Source organism: Tetrao urogallus (assembly GCF_951394365.1).
Source record: "Tetrao urogallus genome assembly, chromosome: 10".
Lineage (NCBI taxonomy): Eukaryota > Metazoa > Chordata > Aves > Galliformes > Phasianidae > Tetrao > Tetrao urogallus.
In genome coordinates this window covers 18,818,059-18,834,574 of record NC_136823.1, presented here as the reverse complement: position 1 = coordinate 18,834,574, position 16,516 = coordinate 18,818,059, and the positions used below count along the sequence as shown (strand labels likewise).

At 47.6% G+C, this 16,516-nt stretch overlaps 1 protein-coding gene across 1 annotated transcript; it reads right to left on the bottom strand.

Annotated features, from left to right (window-relative positions):
• Positions 1 to 750: 750 nt before the first annotated feature.
• ARL8B (ARF like GTPase 8B) lies at positions 751 to 12,348 on the bottom strand (the record flags this gene model as incomplete). Its single annotated transcript, XM_079540604.1, has 7 exons — positions 751 to 800; positions 1,238 to 1,308; positions 1,525 to 1,592; positions 2,133 to 2,226; positions 2,631 to 2,704; positions 3,293 to 3,373; positions 12,226 to 12,348. The coding sequence occupies 7 exons, from the start codon at positions 12,346 to 12,348 to the stop codon at positions 751 to 753; spliced, it is 561 nt and encodes a 186-aa protein (XP_079396730.1).
• Between the last annotated feature and the right edge of the window lie 4,168 nt (positions 12,349 to 16,516).

Genomic DNA, 16,516 nt, shown 5'->3' with positions numbered 1-16,516 from the left:
AGATAGAGATCACTAGAATCCAAAGATAGAAACATGTGTTTGAACCAAGCGATTTGTTCTCATGCTGGAATACTCCGATTTCAAAAGCTTGACAGAACAGTCCATTCCCATTCCCCAGACAAATGTTAAACAGAAGCAACAAAATGAGTTTAAGCAGTTGACTCTCCTAATTCATCATGTTTTTTCTTTTAAGTGATAGGATAAGATCTCAGCTGTAGATCAGTGATGCTGAGCTATGTCTTGTGCTCCCCTCTGCAAACAGTATCCATTTCTCTGCTAAATACACACATCACATGCATTTGTGAGATAAACTATCCCACAACTCACGTTTAAATGTTTTCTAACTACTGTATGTGGCATCTTACAGAATCTTAATGCTGTCAAGCATCAGCATCTTCAAGCCACTAAACACTAGAAATAAAACACTTGCTGAAAATCATATAAAAACCTGGCCCTGAAAAACCAGAACAGAGTGTACCATCATAGTTAACATGGTAGATTTTTTTTCTTAAAAAGCCCCCCCACGACCCTCCCACCGTAGATGGTTGTAAAATAAATATTTGTGCTGACTTTATGACAACTCTAGTTGTTTTGTGACATAATAGGAATACAAGTCTTCAGCAGTGCACATGAGAAATGAACTGTGAAAAGGCAGATTCTTGTTACAGGATTTTCGGGTTATATCTCATTATGGAGGGAAGTGGACAATTGAGATTATGGCCAACTGGTACTGGAGATTCCAGGAAGACTTCAGCTTCTTCTAGACTTTGAATGCTGAATAAGCCACTGAAGAGTGATATCTGAAGAGAGAGAAAAGTTCCATATTCAAGTGCTGAATTGTATTTGCATAACCAGCATCACTTTGGTCTGCCCACGGCCTCAAGTACACAAGAGGACTGGGCAGCCCTTCCCTAGAGGATGGTCCAAGACAGATTAACAGAATAATATCCTGAAAGCTTGCTGCTTGTGTTCAGGTCCTGTAAAAGCCCAGAGCCTTGCAAGCAACATTTGAAGGAGCTGCAGATGCAGGTTCCTCAATCAACCACACCTCTAAGAAAGACTTCAAGTGATACCTTGGTCTTGCTCACATAATTACATTCAGATAAACATCATTATTGAAGCCAGTCTGACAGCCTTTACTGCCTTCTCCTAACCTGATGGTAGCAAAATTAGTTTAGCCCCACAGTACAAGGCATAGAGCTCTTCTTAATGCATACAGTTTTAGGTTAATAGTTACCTATATTATCTTTTTCTTTGCAAGAAATTGAGTAGCAGCAGATTTCTCTGTCCTGAATAGCAGCAAGGTTCCTATAAAAGAGACAAAGTTAAAACACACAGCTCCATCACATCAAGCACACTGCATTGAAAATCTAAACTGCTTCCACTCCATCATATAACTTGTTTCTGTACGATGTTTCATCTACTTGCTACTGTGTTTTCTACTTATAAATAGCTTCTTCACCTAACATCCCGACATAAACAAATTCATTGATGAGTTAATCTCCTCAGAAGGGTTAGACTTACATCTTCTCGATTAGCTGTTTCTCATCCAAAGCATTAGGAAGGTCTCTCTTGTTTCCAAGTACTAGAACCTGAAATTCAAAGCAGAAACAGTTTCAGCTTTGTTTCTATTGCTTTGTTTGTTCATATCTTAGGAAAGCAACAGCCTACACCAGACTATTAAATCCAATGGAGGAAGAGATTCAGTAGTAAGCCAAGCTGAGAAGAAAGGTTGACCTAGTTACAGGGAAAGAGGGTGTCCAAAAATACTCTTTTGTGCAAAAAGCAAGTATGAGATCAGCCGATAAAAGTGAAAACAAACTCAGTGAACTGGGATCTCCCAAACTGACCGAGTCTGTACAAAGCTCTGGTTAGCATCTACCGCAGCAGACCTAGCAGAGCACAACTCCATATGGCAGAACAATCTACTCCTCCACATTTTTTGGATGGCACCAAGTCAAGAATGATCACCGAAGTACTTGCTGAGGTCAACAACTGGATTTTAGACACTAGGATCAGATATTGCTTAGAATGCTCACACTATACTTCGGAGTTCAAATAATCTTCAGTGGCACTAGGATGATATGCAATTTTCAAAGACATTTAACAGTGATATGAGACAAATTACTTACAGGGATTCCTTGTAACTGTGGCTTATCTAGAAGATTGTGCAGCTCATTCCGAGAGGCTTCTATTTTTTCACGATCTGCAGCATCTACCATATAGCTTTAAAGAGAATTGAAGGTTAGTTTAGCAAGACCAAACTGCTCCAGAACCAGCTGTGTGCTATGCAGCCAGTTTTGAGCACGTGTGAAGCTTTAAACAGAGCTAGGTCACCTGAGCAAAGAATTTGGTTCTTTTTTAAAGAAATTCCCCATGATCATGTAAATGGGATCCTTCCCATTAGACTACACTGCCACCCAAGTCAAATGGGAAATCACGTTAGCATGTGGGATTAGACAGCAATGAGAAAATAACCCAGCTTGAGCCTCGAACTCAAAGGCAAAGAAGTCACTGTGGCTCAAGCACAGTGTCAGAATTGAGTGCTGTCGAGCCAAGCGTGCACTGTGAGGCTGGATGCAGAAGAGCAACTCTGCAGTGAAGTAGAGCCAAAGGAAGATGACACTTACACAATAGCATTAACTCCCCTGCAGTATCGCTCCCACATGCTTCGGAACCGGGGCTGCCCTCCTATATCCCAAATCTCAAGTGAAAGGAAAAAAAAAAAGGTAAGTTCAGCCATGCGCTATATTTAAACGGACAATATAAGAAGTCAAAACTGTTTTCTTCTTCTCTTGTGCCACCTACAAGACCTTTCACTTAGAAATACTCCACGAGCAGTGAAAATACAGCTGCACAAAGCTTACAGCCCCAATAGCACACAACAAAAACCAGAGCATCTCGTACCAGATGCACTGAACACCCACATACTACGTTTTCATGGAAACATACTGTAGAATACATGAAAATATGCCAATTTAAAACCCTGCTTTTGACTACAGCCTTGAGCAATACTGAGGAGTAGAAGAATAGGAAATCTGTGCCCTCACATTAAAGCCAGACAGCATTGTTACAGCACTGCTTTAAGCAGTCCATGCATCTGGAAGTCAGTTTCTCATGTAAGAAACCCTATAAACAAACAAGTGCATTCTTAAGCTATTGGACAGACTCAGTTGGGCCTTTTCAGTCTCCTACATGTGTACCAATAGTGGGAACAAAACAGAGCAAGCATTTTTAAACTAGATCTGAAGACAACTTCTTATGAGTTTGAGAGTCAACAATGTTCACATACCTTTATTGTTACATTACCCTTTGTCACTTTCCTCATGTTGAAGCCCACAGTAGGAATCATATCTTCACTGAATTGACCTGACTGGAGAAAGAAGAAAAGTTAAATCCAGCACTTAGGCAACTAGTTTACATAGCTAGAGAAACATGCAGCATTTTACTATGTGCCTCCCAGCTGAAGGCTTCATAGCCAAGAAATCACATGTATTACATCGATGCGTTTCAGCTGAAGCTTGCTTGAGGTCAGTCACAGAGCTTCTTACAAGGACTTAAATAATCCTTCAAGCCTGGAGGCAGCCAAGGTAACAAAGTTACTCGAGAGAAGTTCTTGACATAGTTGAACAGCCAGGGCAGGTACAGGAGCCAGCTTCTGCACTACAGGATCTCCTGGTCACCTGGAAGCTAAAATACTCAGATGTTTCTCTGATGCAAGCTACTCTTACAGAATTCAGAGTAATAAATCACTTAGGGGTAAGGCTTCAAGCCACAAGCATGGACCAGATACCTGAAGAGTCTTAAGAGACAGCAGGTGGAAGGACCTGACAGGTCTGCTTCCTGTAAACCTCTGTGCCCACCTTGCTCAGCAGTGGAAAAGGCAATCAAAGAGTAAATCAAAGCATTACAACCTGACGCTACCAGCTTAGCATCACCTTAAGCTCTGAGATAACTGCTGCAAAACAGTGTAACATTAGAGAGGCTCTGTAACAGCAGATGTTTCACTCTCAGTTACACTTTCACGCTGTGCTACAGATAAAAGCCAAGTTCTGGTAGCTAACCCAGCGGCCACAACAGGCCTTATCATCAGCAGCACAGATTTCTCTCATGCAGCCTTGGATCTCTGGCAGAAGGTGAATCTCAGCCACTGTGGGCATTATGCATCTCACTACATCCGTCATGCTTAATAGAACCAGGCAGCCACATCGGATTTGGAAAGAAAGGTCAACTCAAATGCAGCCAATTGCTTAATTAGGGCTCAATACCACAGCAGTAGAAACTCTGCTTCTCTCAACCCAAACTGCACAGAGAAGCCAGTGTGAATGAAAAGCCCTTTCTGTGAAGCAGCAAGCATTACACCCGACAGTTTGGACCCAATTGCTCACAAGCTGGAAGAAGCCAAGTCTGCGTGGACACGCTTAAACCACATCTTTTCAGCGTCTGCTGCCAGAAGACAGCCAGCCTGTAAATACCAAAGCCTTGTCATTCACTTGTCACTCACAAACCCATGCTTTCAGCTGTTTGTTCCCCTCCACACCAGAACTGTGATCTTCCACCAGCAAATCAAAGCCAGAAGCTCTGCACAATACACAGACTCCAGTATTACCCTAAGAAACAACACCATCCGTATGTTCTCAGTTGACTTCTCATCTCATTTTGGCTCATTTGCCCAACTCTTTCAGCTAAATGGCACTTTGCTCTTGCTGCTGACCCGCACGGCAAATACATCCAGGCCTGAAAGTGAGGCTAGCAAGCAGCCTCCTGAATAGGAGGTCGTTTTTCCACATTTAGGATCTGCTTCCCAGATGTACAGCTACACAGATAACAGCCTTAAAAGGCATCTGAATTAACCCAGACCTTAAATCTAAGGAATGATACTGTAAAAAACAGTCAAAAAAAAAAAAAAACCCCAACACATTAAATCTTATAGACAGCTGCTTTGCATTCCCATTAGAAAGAAGTTTCAACTGCTTAAGCTATACAGGAGCATAGCAATCTCACACAGCACTGCTTCAGAGCCCAGCTTTCCTGTGAAGTTTAATAAAGCACGCACACAACCTGATGCCTGTTCATTAGCTTCCCACCACCGCCTCCAGAGCCCGCTGCCCAGCTCACAGAATCACAGAATTGTAGGGGTTGGAAGGGACCTCCAGAGATCATCGAGTCCAACCCCCCTGCCAAAGCAGGTTCCCTACACCACGTCGCACAGGTCGGCATCCAGGCAGGTCTTGAACATCTCCAGAGAAGGAGACTCCACCACCACAGCTCACCCACTGCAGCCATCCTGATGACGTGTAGCTCAGCAGCAGGTGGGCAAGCACCACTTCCCTGTTTGAAGCAGCCCAGCCCAAAGCCTGCTGGCCTTGCCTTTCAAGGGTCAGCTTGCTACGGTTGCTCAAGAACCACCACATTCCTGCCCCTGCACTCACACCTACACCCACACCTCCTAACCTCCATCACCAAACACTCCCTTAACCTCCGTTTATCTGCTGCTCCAGAGCTCCACAAGCTGTTAGCAGTTCCGACTCAGATGCTCTCAGATCCTCCAGCAGACAGCTGTTCAACCAACAGTTAATGCTCTCCCACAGCCACTTTAAAATACAGATCCCTTCACATTAAAGCAACTCCTCCCTTCCCACACACTCACAGCCGTGTTGAAACAGCTGCCACGATCCATCACAGGCTTTCACAAAGTCTTCAGAAGAGCTGCTGCACCCCATGCTACTTCCCAAGCACTCCATACCCGTGCTGTGCACCCAGGTAGAACAACTTGTTCAGACTTGGAGCCATGCGACTGCGGCGGAGCAACTTGTGTTTCAGCTTTTTATACCTTGCTCTGTAGGTGAGACAAACCAGCGCTGCTCGAGTGACTTTTTGAGCTGTCAGAAGCGGGATGAAAGGGCAGCAGGTGCTTTTACTGCTCCATCTCCAAAACACAAGCAAGTCTTTGCCCTGGAGGAAGATTGGAGGCTGTGGGTTCTGAGGAGGTGGGCACAAAACGCAGCTTTGTGAGGCACATCCATCTTCATGTTCTGAGTATTTCAGTGAACTTTTGATCTCAACTTGCAATGCCTTATTCATATGAGTGCAGGTGCTGCAGTTCAGCCAGCATGACTGGAGAAAGTCGCCTTGTCTTTTAAGGCAGGTCAAGAGACAGTTAAACCAGACAAAGCCAAGGCACTCAGCTCTACCTGCACGCAAAAAGCTGTCACAGGGCAAGAAGAAGAATGTGCTGTTCTTAGTATACAGCTCAGTTTGAGTCAGGCTTCTCCCCTGCCTGCTTTCCCCAAAGCACATTACTCAGCCCTAGTACTTATTTTCACAATATAATGTTTTCTCCTTCTAAAACTGACGTTTGCTTTAAAACAATTTGAGAAGAACAGAAATATTTTCTATTCTCAGTCTGAACATGCTTAGCTGTTGTCACACGCAGTAAGCATTGCTCAAGCACTCAAGGACAGCAGGGCAGCTGCTGGCAGACCTAGCAGTAGCATCTGTTTTCAGCACCCACAAATACTCCAAGAGGCAGACACCGTATCTCTTTGAGGCCTCTCAGATCAGCCCCGTGCCCCAGAAGTGATTATGAAGAGGCCCTCAGCTCTGCAGCCATACAGACCAGGCAGCACTAATGGAAGCTGTTGAGCGAAGGTCACAAAGCTAAGTCTTGTCCATATGTGAGAGATAAGATGGAGACTAAACAGAGCAGATTTCAGAGGCCACTGTGCAGAAAGAACCTGCATGATTAGCATGTGAACCTCCTGGTTTCAGAGATGTTCCCTTTGCCATATTCCAGGCTACTGAAGAACCCAAGCACGTGATATATTAGAGACTTAGTGCCACCCAATTCCTTAGGTCAGGCGCTGACGTTCCACAAAACTTACATGAAGGTTGCTGAAGATGAGAATTGATGTTCAACAGAAGATAGTACAGCCACTGCTGCAGTGACTGAGATGAGCTACACACAGGTGCTCTCTAGTATTTCTTCTTGGCACGTCCAGGTACTGCAGTATGCCTTCAGTTGGTGCCTCACAACTAACTACAGTAAAGCTCAGTGTGGAACTGCCCAGTTACAGCCTTGAGCCAACAGGCCGTGTATTGCAGATCAGGCAATAAATCACACCAAATACTAGACCTGAAGTACTACAATGAAGGGAGTTCTTAGCTAGCCAGAGGCAACAAACCAGCTTTATGTGTTCCTTGCCCACCAAGGGACAGTTCTTGTAACAAGCTGGCATGGGAGAGGTGCAGGTAAGGTTTTACCATAGGGAAACAGAAACCCTGCCCAAGTATCAGCCCACCTGATAAGCAGCAAAACTGCTTCCAGCCTGGAAGTAATTTAGGAGTGCATGGCAGACACCTACATGCATGAACCAGTTTTGATTCATCCCACCTGTGTCCAATACAGTCAGCGCCAGCTGCTGCACAAACCACAGCATTTATGAATGCTCTCTCTACACAACAACCAAGTCTGTTTCATCTGCTACAAGTGAGCTAACACCATCTCTGGTTCAGGGCTGCACTACACTGAACTTCACCTAACAGTTCATTATTACAGGAAAGCAACAGACACCTGAGTGCTTTGCTGGGCGCCAGCCAGCCCAGCCATAGTCAGCATCACATCAGCCCTTGCACCACACCTCAGCCTTCCACGCTGTTTCCCTGGTCAGTTCCTGTTTGTGCCTGCTGTAGCAGGGTCTACTGACAACTGTATGTCAGTACAACCGCGTGCACAAGGGCTGCTTTTATCCTCAACTCTGTCAGGTTGCCTCTGAGGCTGCACTGCTCTCCCATAAGCCTGCTCTCTGCTTGCTCAGCCCAGCAGCAGGCCAGAGGCAGCCTTGCCAGCCAGCTCCCACTGAAGGTTTCCCCTGAGAATGAGATGGCAAAGTGCCAGTTATCGTTACAGATCATATTCCAGAAGGGTAGATGAGAGCACTTCTGACAAGGATTTAACCTCGCATCGTCTACCGCCACAAAAAGCATGCTAGGTGAGGAGAGGTGTTTGTCTGTTTCATAAATACAAAGTTAACACTGAATCAAGCTGCTTACTAACCCACCGTTTGTCTCAAGTCCAAAGCAAAACAAAAGATACTGTCTCAGCACCCATCTTTCTGCAGCCACAAGCTACAGTAAGAAGACTGCTAACTTCCAGCAGGTCGTGCATATCAGACAGCAGCACAAATCCCTAAGCAACTTGAGCAAGTAATTGATCTTAAGACTGGAGTTCTGTTTCCTGCATCTCCCCTAGAAATTCTTTTAATCACGAAACAATTTAAGGCAGAACTCAAACTGTACCAGTAAAGCTTGTGTTCCCTTCTTTTCCCCTCTGGCATGGCACTGGACACCACTTCAGCTACAACAGCTCACCCACACAGTCTGCAGTCAATTCAGCATTACATAAAGCCACCCCTACCCCAATCATCCTATGCAACATTCGTAGCCTCTACCAAGAAAGTGCATCATATATGGGCAAATCAGCACTCCAGTTTCTGCAGTTAATTTCCTTCTCAAAATACTTAAACGTTTCAACTACTTGTTGTGATCACTGTTGGTTTAGAAGTCCTTGAGACTTAAGTCCCTGAAACGGCTTCACAACAGCATTTCTGTGAACGGCTGCTGAAAGCAAAACAGCTGAAGTCCACACAAACACACATTTTTGCTTCCCCAACAGGGACTTCAATGGCATATTTTAAAGAACATGGAGCGCTATCACGTAACAACCACACAGAAGTGAAACAAGCTAACGAGGCATATGGCTAGCTAGAAGTCACTTGTATAAGAGCTTGAGACACTTCACACCTCCGTGACAACATGGAAGTGCTGTCTTCCCCAAGCGTTACCACTTGAGGTCCTTGTGCTGCTTAGAGTGTGATATGGGAACTCCAGACCGGGACAGAAGACCAACACTGAGATTTCAGTCACCTATTTCAGACCACTTGGAGTACAGCAAGCAAGACCTCACAGAAAGCATTAACTGGAGCGTGAGTCACCTGGTATTAGCTTTATTACCTAATGAAGTGAGGCAATCCATTTCAATAGACTTGAGCAATCAAGAAACCCTTCACTAAAGGAGGCATCGCTTCTCACTTCAGTGCTACAAAGCTCCACGTGCACCCAGGATCCACCCGGGTGCTTCACAAGGCACTGAAGCAGCAGCGAAGCCCCTTGGAACAATCTCTTTCCATACTCCTCCAGCATAGCTTTATACCAAAGTTCGTCACGTGGACTGAAGGAAATCACAGCTCCCAGCTGCCTAAAGGAATGCTTCCTTCAGAGGAGTTTCATTTGAAGTCGCCTCTTTCCAGAAACCAAGGCCTCATTCGAAAGCTTGTCAGATATTCCAAAATTAAAAACCATCCACATCAATTCAGACTTTGAGAGCAATCCCACAAAAGGGGTCGGGGCAGACAGAACAGACCAAGTTTAGGGTAAGTCTGTCCCTCCTCATCACTGCAGTCCTCCCCACCGACCAGACCATGAAGTTTTAGAGCTGCAGTGCCCGATGCCTGGATCAAGGCTCAGTGTGCAATGGGGAATGCTGCTCTTCCATGAGGCACATTCTGGAACTGAACGGCGTCCCACCACTCCCCAGCACTGCCTGCCTGCAGCCTGGAAGCCACCGGTTTGCTTGAGTCATGTTGCAGTTGCATCACATGGCAGTGGAACTCAGCTGTCTGCCCCATCTCCCCACAGCAGCATGGCTATGGCCTGCAGCTTTGACGGCTCCAATCAAAGCCTGTTGATAGGCACTAGCTGCAGAGATGCAAACAGAAGATTCTGCAGGCTCCAGAAAACAATGGCTATCTCAGGCCCTCAGATAAGAAGTTCACAATTCAAGAGGTGCTACTGAGATGACACGCAGTTTCACTGAGAGGAGCCACAGGCCATCCACATTATGGAAATTAAAACCGGGAGGAAATGACATCCTCCCTTGTGAGCAAGTTTACTCATGCACATGGAAAACTTATGCTAAATATCTAATTAGAGACAGTGACTAATGGGGAGCCTTAGCAAAGCAGAAGCTGCATCCAGCTACAACTGTATTTCTCTGCTATGGTTTTTAAACCCACTAGTCAAACTAAATTATAAACTGAGTGTTTGTTCACACCGAAGGCACAGATACAGTCAAATCCTGCTTCCAACCTAGAAAGAACATTCTAGAATCAGACTGTTGGCCCTCTGTGGCCTTTCCTCTTCAGTGGCAGCCAGGAGCTGTATCAAGCCTCCCAGGTAATGGGCTTGAGTTTTCCTTTAGTTACATGTGCCTGATCTGATTGGGTACCCACGCAAGGCACAAGATTACATTAGAGATTTACATTAGATTAAACTCATGTTGTCAAGAGACTGGTAACACTTTTCTGTTAGGCAGAGCACAACCCTGAGCCACATCCTGCCATGCAATGCAGCTCTTAAAGCTGGTCTACAAGGCTAACACCTTGCTGTGTCATTCCTTTCAGTTCAGTTTGATGGAATCCCAGCACACAACTGCTTCCATCCAAACCATTAACTGGTCTGCAGGGAGCAGGTATTCTTCTCCAGCACTCATCTACTAACACACACTCTGAATTAAAGCCCAGGCAGCACAAGGCTAGCTCTTCATGCCACAGACTGAACTACTCTTTCTGTAAGAGGCAATATCGTGCTGACAGCCACAGTTGATGCTATTAATTCTTTAAACCAATAATAAAGACGTGAGCAAGTCCCCTCATTCTGTTTTGCTTAAGAGTCACCAGATTTCCTAATTAAAAGCTTCAGAAATGTGACTTACTACTCCCAAACGTAAAACAGTTAACGATGCTGTGCCTTACACATAATGACTTCCTTATTTCACTCAGTTTTGCAAGCCTGTTTGAATGACACTTACTCAGATAAATTTCTGGGTGTGAACCTAATAAGCAGTTGAAACCTTGCAAGCTTCAATCTCCAGAAAAGCAAGCTGGGCACAGTTGTCAGCTTTGCTTTTAGTAATGTTGCCACCTGGGACAATCGAGAATCTAGACAGCTTAAACGCTCTGTAGTGCCTGCACTAGTTTCACAAATAAAACCTCAAAGTGGATGTGCTCCAAAACACATGAAAGTAATAGTTTGACGTGGACTATCACCATCCTGGACAGCAGAAGAGTAAAAAACTGCAAAGTAATTCGAGTGCCCAAGTTCAGCTGAAAGCCTCACATCAGTGTCAGGTCAGCAACCACAGGCTGAGGCTGTTCAGTGGCCGAGTTCCATCTGCAGAAATCCAAGACCAAAAGCAGTGAGAGCCAGTAGTATGTCAAAAAAAAGGGTTCTGGAATTCTCACGTTACTCCAGCAGCTTTTGCTTCATACAACCAGGCTGAGGAAGAGGTACTTTTTACCATTTTATCACACAAGCCATGAAGCACCAACATCCCCAACTGCGCGTGAGCTTTGTTATGTTTTGACATGGTAAGTGTAACAAGAATTATGTATAACTGCAAGAGAGTGGCAGTGCCTTTCACTATCGAGTTACTCATCCAAATACACGCATAAAAACACTCATTGTTAACACAGCCTCATAGAAGAGGTTGAAGCGTGCTTGGATCTGAAGTCGAGGTTCAGACCTGAGTGCTCTGGCTGCACTGGATTCAAGCCAGTCACACCCCCTGCAAAGCAAAGGGTGCCTCAGCCTCCATGTTAGCTTCTCGACTCCAGCTGACAAATCGCAGCTCGCCCCCAGTGACCGCATCTGCGCTACAGGACGCTGAAGGGACCACGGAATCTATCCAATCCAGCCACTCTTTCTCACTCTCAGCAATAGCAAAGCTCCGTGTGGGAGGGAGGACTCACACGGCCCTCCTGCATCTGATAAGCAGGCCCAGGCTCAGCAGGCTGCTGCTGCAAGGCCTGGGAGTTGTACTTGGCACACAGCTCGAGAGAGTGCACAGATCGGTACAGGTTTAAAAACAAAATAATAATAAAAATTAAAAAAAAAAAGGAAGGACAACGGAGTGGGAAACGTTTAAGCCATTTACCGACGAGCACCGAAACGATCCAGCGGGGAAAGCGGCCGATGACACCGCTGGTTACGGCGTGCACAGCCTGCAGGCCGACGGAGGACAGACAAGCACCGGGCCCGGCCCCGCGCCGCCCGCAGCCCCGTCCCTGCAGGCCGCCCGCAGGCCTCGCTGCCCCCCGGTGCCGCAGGGACAACGCGGCGGCACGGCGCGGCACGGCCCGCTCCCCGCTCCCCGCTCGGGCCGCTCACCGCGATGACGTTGACGAAGGTGGTCTTGCCGGAGTACTGCAGCCCCACCAGGGTGAGCTCCATCTCCTCCTTCCAGAATAGCGAGCGGAACCAGTCCAGCAGCCGGGAGAGCAGCGCCAACATGGCTGCGGCGGGGCGGCGGCGGCGACGGCCGGGCACTGGCGGGAGGACCGGGAGGACCGGGACGGCTCCGGCGGCTCTCGGCACCGCGCGCTCCCTCTCGGCCCGGCTCGCCCCCGCGCCGCGGTCATATGACGCCGCGGCCGGGCTCGCGCGGCGCACCGGGAGAGGCCTCGCCTCACAGCGCCGCCTATCGGCAGCCGCGCGCACGGCGCCCGGGGAGGACCGACGGCGGGAGGGAGGGGCGGGGCGGGGCCGTCAGTGGCGGCGGGGGCGGAGTCGTGCCCGGCACAGCCCCGCCGCTTTGGCGCCCCTGGTGGCCGCCGCTTCGTCCGCCCGGCTCTGCCCTCTGCGCCTCTCGGACGTGGTTGCGGGCGTGAGCCGGAGCTCCCGAGCGTCCTCCGGGACAAGCAGTCCCAGCCTTCCCGCCGGGAGAGCCGCTCCAAGCCCCGCACCACCCTGGAGGCCTCTGCTGGGCTCTTCCCTGTGTGTCCTGGCCTCCCTTGTACCGGGGTTCCGGGAGCGTGTCAAAGAGAAGAGATGCAACGTGCAAGGAACGTAACTGGTGTGTGCCAGGAGATCGTCGCTCATCGCCGTTATCAACACAGACCCCATCCGAAAAGGCACGGAGTCCCCTGAGCTGCCCCCTCCTGGAGCAGCCTGAGAAGGATTTGCTGCCGCATAACATCCCTGCCCGAGGAGCTGGCAGCGTTCTGTTTATTGCTGAAGCACAGGAAACGGCTCCCAAGGTCCCCTTCTGCCCGTGGTTTGCGCAGTGCATGCTGAAGGCTTTGCAGGAGGTGAAGCTGTAGCACTCGGGTTGCAGAGCCAGCCGGGAGCTGATCAAAGCAGCAGGTTGCTGCGGATGTCTGTCATCATTTCAGAGAGAAAAGTTTCCTGATGTAACACTGGAAGCAGATGTGCAGCAGGCAACAGCACATCTCATGCAGCGGTCGTGTTTTCAATTACATGATAAATGCGTATTTTACTCCTGGAAGCAAATCTAATTTGCTAATTCACTACTGAAACAGAATGGGGCAGGAGTTACCCGGCACTTCTATAGCTGAGAACAGCAACACGATGCTCCCCTCCCCTGTATTGCAGAGAAACCAGAGAGACCTTCCTCACGGGCTGCATATCCTACATGGAGGAAATCTCTCATTTGTGGTGTGTTTGCAGACAACAGACGTTGTGATTCGTATCAGCTGCTTGCAGAGCCAGCAGGCGGGGATGCTGTGTCTGTTCAGCAGGCCTTGGGAAGCTGCAGAGTGTTGCAGGCGTTTGCAGGTTCTCATATGTCTGCGTTGAACACTCTGAGTATTCCTCCCAATAAAGTCTGCGGCATATCATTTGTGGTGTAACAAAAGCTGCGTGTCTAAATGCAAAGGGATGGCATCGTGTATTTCACTGAATTAACAGTACACTTTTTGCATTTACCTCAAACGATGGCATTCCTCCACAATCCCTTGCTCTGTGCTCAGCACAGAGCACTCAGCGCTAAGCTGGGCACATAACTTTATTGATTGTTCCGTGCAGGGTTTCTCAGGTCTTTAGACTTTGACTCTGCTTCCCAATTCCGCTGTCAGCTGTCTGCAGAGGCACCCTGGGAGTCTTTGCACTCGTTATTGCGGCAGCACAGAGCGCTTGGAGCAATGCAATTACTGCTGCCATGGATTGCAGGGTGTTTCTGGCAGCTGAGGAGGACTGGGCTGCAGATGGCCATATTAGAAGAAAGAGCAGATAAAGACAGGGCTGGGATCATCACTTTCTGTGTCTAGACATTTCCTGGAAATTCTGTGCAGGCTATAAACCATGAGAGGAGAACCTCTGGATACAGCCGACGACACAAAGCACCATTCCAAGTATGTTTAGGATAGGTGCATCATTTATATAAGGTGCAAATTACCTACATTACCAAATTTGTGTCATAACATGAAACGTTGTATTGCTGTGCCATCAGAGGAAATAAAAATTCATTCAGTTTGGATAATGAAAAAAAAACAAACCAAAACAAACCAAAAGCTCTGCAATGTCTGCTAAGAACAAAGGCTTCAGATTTTTCCATGCAGATTCAGGAAAATATCTACAAAAGGTCATAGAGAGTGTTACATTTCCAGTCAGCACTGCTTGATGCTGTAGGTGCTCTGTGCCTCCATCTGAGGATAACCCATTTCACCTGCTCCCCTTGGGGCCCCAGCTCACTGTTTCTCCTTGGCACCCTGCAGCCCAATGCTGTATCCCACTCTGGGGCACCTGCAGTGAGTTCTTCCCCATCACCACCAGAAGGAAATTTTCTAAATTACGCCACATTATTTTCCCAAACCACCGGAGAAGAAAAAGGGGGAAGAAATCTGCTCTTATTGAGGGCCATCAAACAGGTGTACAAAACCAAACAGAACGAGATCTGTATGAAACCACAGGGGATGACAGTCTGGCATCAGCGATGCCATCCACACCAGGAGGGTTCATGCTACATTTCCTACTGGCACCTCATCTGCCTGGCAGTCCTGCTGACCTTGCTGGGGGATCTGTATTAATTGCTTTCTCTCCGCTCGGTGTTACACAGGATGAATGCTAAGTGCTGCACACGGAGGAAAAAGCCCGTTTCCATCCATCTCTGCTGCAGCCATCCCGCCAGGCTGGGCTGCACCGTGTGCTGCTGGTGGAGGTGCTGCACTCAATGAGGCTGCTTTGTTGCAAAGGGATGAGAAATTTCCCCCTCCCTGGTGTCAGGGAAGGAGGCTGCACATATGCTTTTCCACCCCAGCGCATGGCTTTCCTTTGCCAGCTACTGTGCTCCTTCCGATTGAGCTGTGATATCAACTACACTTTGAAAGTTCTTAATCCATTTTATGGTTCATTAACTCAGAAAATTTCCTGCCCGTGGTTAGCTGTATCAAAGGGGACGGAATGCCTGGCACCAATTAGTTCTAATAATGAGCTAAATTGTGCACAGATTTCCGAGTCTGTCATTAGCATGAGAAAAATAGGACAGCTCATCTCAAAATAGAATGTCTTACTGGACAGTTTTTTAATTTGTCTTCAGATGAAGAGTACTCCTGCTAGCTGGTGCACACAGGAAAACTAATTGATTTGCTTAGTTACAGAGCCTGGCTGCGTGGCACTGCTGCTGAACAGACAACACGACCAAACAACAGCATCAATATTGGTGTGAGATTTTGCATTTCTGCCTGCTGGTGTTTCATGCTTAAAGGAGACAACACACATGCCCTGCGTGTGCCTTCTGCTCACTTTGCCATCAGTTTTCTCTCGAGAGGGATGGAGCTGGCCATGTGTAAAATGGCCTTGAAGCTGAGGTGCCGTCCAGATCAGCTGTCTGTTGTACAGAGGGTGAAACGCGGAGCTGAGCTTGCGAGCAAATGGGCCCAGGCTGTGAGCTTTGCTGTGCAGCACCAGCAGGTGGGGTCTGCTCCCATCCTGCACTTCCGAGTCCTATTGAAATGACAAAGAAAGAAAAACAGGCAGATGAGAGCTTAGTTAATACAAGTGCGTGAAGCCTATGTTAAAAGTGCTGAGAGGGAAAAGATAAAGCGAGTGGTCACTGCCAGCCCTGCCCAGAGCTGCGTGTCCCAGCGGCAGCAGCCAGAGCCTGGCACACCGTCATTCTCAGCTCAGTGAATCAGATCCACATCAACAAACTCATGAAATGAAATGCCATCCCAGCCCACGTGCTGGATTTAAGCCCTTCCCCCCCCTTCTCCCCCGAATTGGTGGTACCCCAAGATCTGGCTAAAGCCATAACAAATCAGGCAGATTTTCCCCCACACAGCAGCTGCTCCATGCTGGGGCCCGTTGTTAACTCCTCCTACTAACAGCAGAAGAGTTATTCCTCTTCCTGCTCTACTTCCATTTCCTAAAGAACAACTAGAGCTGGACATTGAATCACCAGACCCGCATCCGGCCTGGAGCAGCCAGGGGCAGCGACCTGCATCTTCCCACAGCTGTACTCAAGGTTTGCTCTTTTGTGAGGCTTTTGGGTATGGGCACAGCATAAAAACTCACTAAACAACCTCAAAAAGCAAAGGAAGGATTTCACTGCGCCTTCCCCACACCTCAGCAAGAAACCTGTCTATTGTGCTGCTTTGGTTTGAGCTAAAACAGAAATAATCCTTTGCCACTGAAAGGGAGAAATGCAGTCAAAATGGAATTG